We start from the raw sequence: 2,500 nt of genomic DNA, 5'->3' as shown, positions 1-2,500 counted from the left end.
ACTACTACATTATACTGCTATCTCTATAGACAGTAACTAGTACATTATACTACTATCTCTATATAGACGTTAACTACTACATTATACTACTATCTCTATAGACGTTAACTACTACATTATACTACTATCTCTATAGACAGTAACTACTACATTATACTACTATCTCTATATAGACGTTAACTACTACATTATACTACTATCTCTATAGACGTTAACTACTACATTATACTACTATCTCCATAGACAGTAACTATAATAGACTTCAAGGACAGCTCCTCAGTGTGTGGCGGTGTGTGTGTAGATATATCTCTACCATAAGTCACAGTGACACACCCGTTCCTGTCAGCGTGTACCATCTCTCAGATCGCCACGGTTACAACCAGGTCAGCTGAGCTATAAACACTCAGCATGAATCTGTCAGTCACGCTAGTATGTCTGTCTGTCTCTGTTTGTCTAATCTGTCTAACCTGTCTAACCTGTCTGTCTGTCTGTCTGTGGGAGAGAGGCAGTTCCACACTCACTCAAAAATAGACACAGACTGATGACCGACTGATGATGATGAGTGTAATGATGATGAAGATACAGTATATTGATCGTATTTGTAATGATGATGATGATAATGATGAAATAATGATTGTGTGTGTGTTTAGGTCCACCTGCAGACCCAGCAGAAGGGTAAGATGGGGATGGTGAGCATGGCCATGCAGGTAGTGAAGAACGATGGAGCTCTGGCTCTGTACAACGGACTCAGCGCATCACTCTGCAGACAGGTAGGAGGATGGGGAGGGGGGGTGTAATCCTGTAATGATAGTTCCATTAGTGCTGTATGGACTCTGTCCCAGAGATAGGTAGATGGAACCTGAGTGTTCCAGGCAGAAGGATCAGTATTCTGTCCCAGAGATAGGTAGATGGAACCTGAGTGTTCCAGGCAGAAGGATCAGTATTCTGTCCCAGAGATAGGTAGATGGAGCCTGAGTGTTCCAGGCAGAAGGATCAGTATTCTGTCCCAGAGATAGGTAGATGGAACCTGAGTGTTCCAGGCAGAAGGATCAGTATTCTGTCCCAGAGATAGGTAGATGGAACCTGAGTGTTCCAGGCAGAAGGATCAGTATTCTGTCCCAGAGATAGGTAGATGGAGCCTGAGTGTTCCAGGCAGAAGGATCAGTATTCTGTCCCAGAGATAGGTAGATGGAACCTGAGTGTTCCAGGCAGAAGGATCAGTATTCTATTCCAGAGATAGGTAGATGGAGCCTGAGTGTTCCAGGCAGAAGGATCAGTATTCTATTCCAGAGATAGGTAGATGGAACCTGAGTGTTCCAGGCAGAAGGATCAGTATTCTATTCCAGAGATAGGTAGATGGAACCTGAGTGTTCCAGGCAGAAGGATCAGTATTCTGTCCCAGAGATAGGTAGATGGAACCTGAGTGTTCCAGACAGAAGGATCCGTATTCTGTCCCAGAGATAGGTAGATGGAGCCTGAGTGTTCCAGGCAGAAGGATCAGTATTCTGTCCCAGAGATAGGTAGATGGAACCTGAGTGTTCCAGGCAGAAGGATCAGTATTCTGTCCCAGAGATAGGTAGATGGAACCTGAGTGTTTCAAGCAGAAGGATCAGTATTCTGTCCCAGTATGCTTTTCTCTCCATCAGCAATTTAAACCACTAAACTTAGCTCTCTGGCTTTTGTCCTGTCAAGCATTAGCAGAAAGACATGTTTTATCCATACACATTAGGACCATAATGTGTGCGTTCCAAATTATATTTTGTATTTTTTAAAGTAATTTAGCAGATGCTCTTATCCAGAGCGACTGACAGGAGTAATTAGGGTGAAGTGCTTTGCTCAAGAGCACATCAGCAGATTTTTTCACCGAGTCAGCTCTGGGATTTGAACCAGCTACCTTTTGCTACTGGCCCAACGCTCTTAACCGCTAGGCTACCTGCTGCCCCAAATGACGTTATAATCCATGCTCTGCTTTTGACTGGTTAAAAGCAGTGCCCTATATTGGGAGTAGGGTACCATTTGGGACGCATGCAATGCCTCACCTGGATACAGTTTGTTTCAATGGCCTGGATGCAGAAGTACGGCGCTGAGTTTTCCTCAATCACACTGGACCTGAGCAGGAACAACTCTGGACCCTAATTACAGCCTAAAGCATGGTATAGCCTTGAACTAGGACACAGAACTTTACCCCCCCTGGTCAGGAACAACTCTGGACCCAATGCACAAGCACTAAGGGGCGAATCCACTTTAGTCAAATTGTCACTTCATGTCCCATTGACATCAATGGCATGACTAAGAACATGTGAAGTGGAAGTTAGTTTCCCCTCTGATAGTGTTGCATCAGAGGGAATTCTCTATAAGAAGACAGACCAGTAGTAAGAATGTCATGCAGTTACCACAGTAACACACAGTGAGGAAACGGGTGAAGTTGCCCATAGACACTGATCTTGGGTCAGTTTAGCATTTTCCCCAATATTGGTTAAGGTTAGGATTGAGGGAGGGG

General features: G+C 44.4%; 2 protein-coding genes across 3 annotated transcripts in view; one reads left to right on the top strand and one right to left on the bottom strand.

Moving 5' to 3' along the window:
• Positions 1-2,500, bottom strand: part of LOC121534260 (zinc finger protein 501) — a 644,805-nt gene that overhangs the window by 547,846 nt on the left and 94,459 nt on the right. The gene's annotated exons all lie outside the window — the stretch shown is intronic.
• The window catches only part of LOC123482798 (mitochondrial dicarboxylate carrier-like), a 14,165-nt gene that overhangs the window by 6,095 nt on the left and 5,570 nt on the right, over positions 1-2,500 (top strand). Inside the window, exon 2 of the mRNA XM_045211710.1 lies at positions 651-770. Coding sequence (XP_045067645.1) covers positions 651-770 — 120 coding nt within the window. The remainder of the gene's footprint in view (positions 1-650; positions 771-2,500) is intronic.

Source organism: Coregonus clupeaformis, chromosome 38 (genome assembly GCF_020615455.1).
Source record: "Coregonus clupeaformis isolate EN_2021a chromosome 38, ASM2061545v1, whole genome shotgun sequence".
Lineage (NCBI taxonomy): Eukaryota > Metazoa > Chordata > Actinopteri > Salmoniformes > Salmonidae > Coregonus > Coregonus clupeaformis.
Note: the sequence above shows the minus strand (reverse complement) of the source record. Positions and strands in the feature narration are given on the sequence as shown.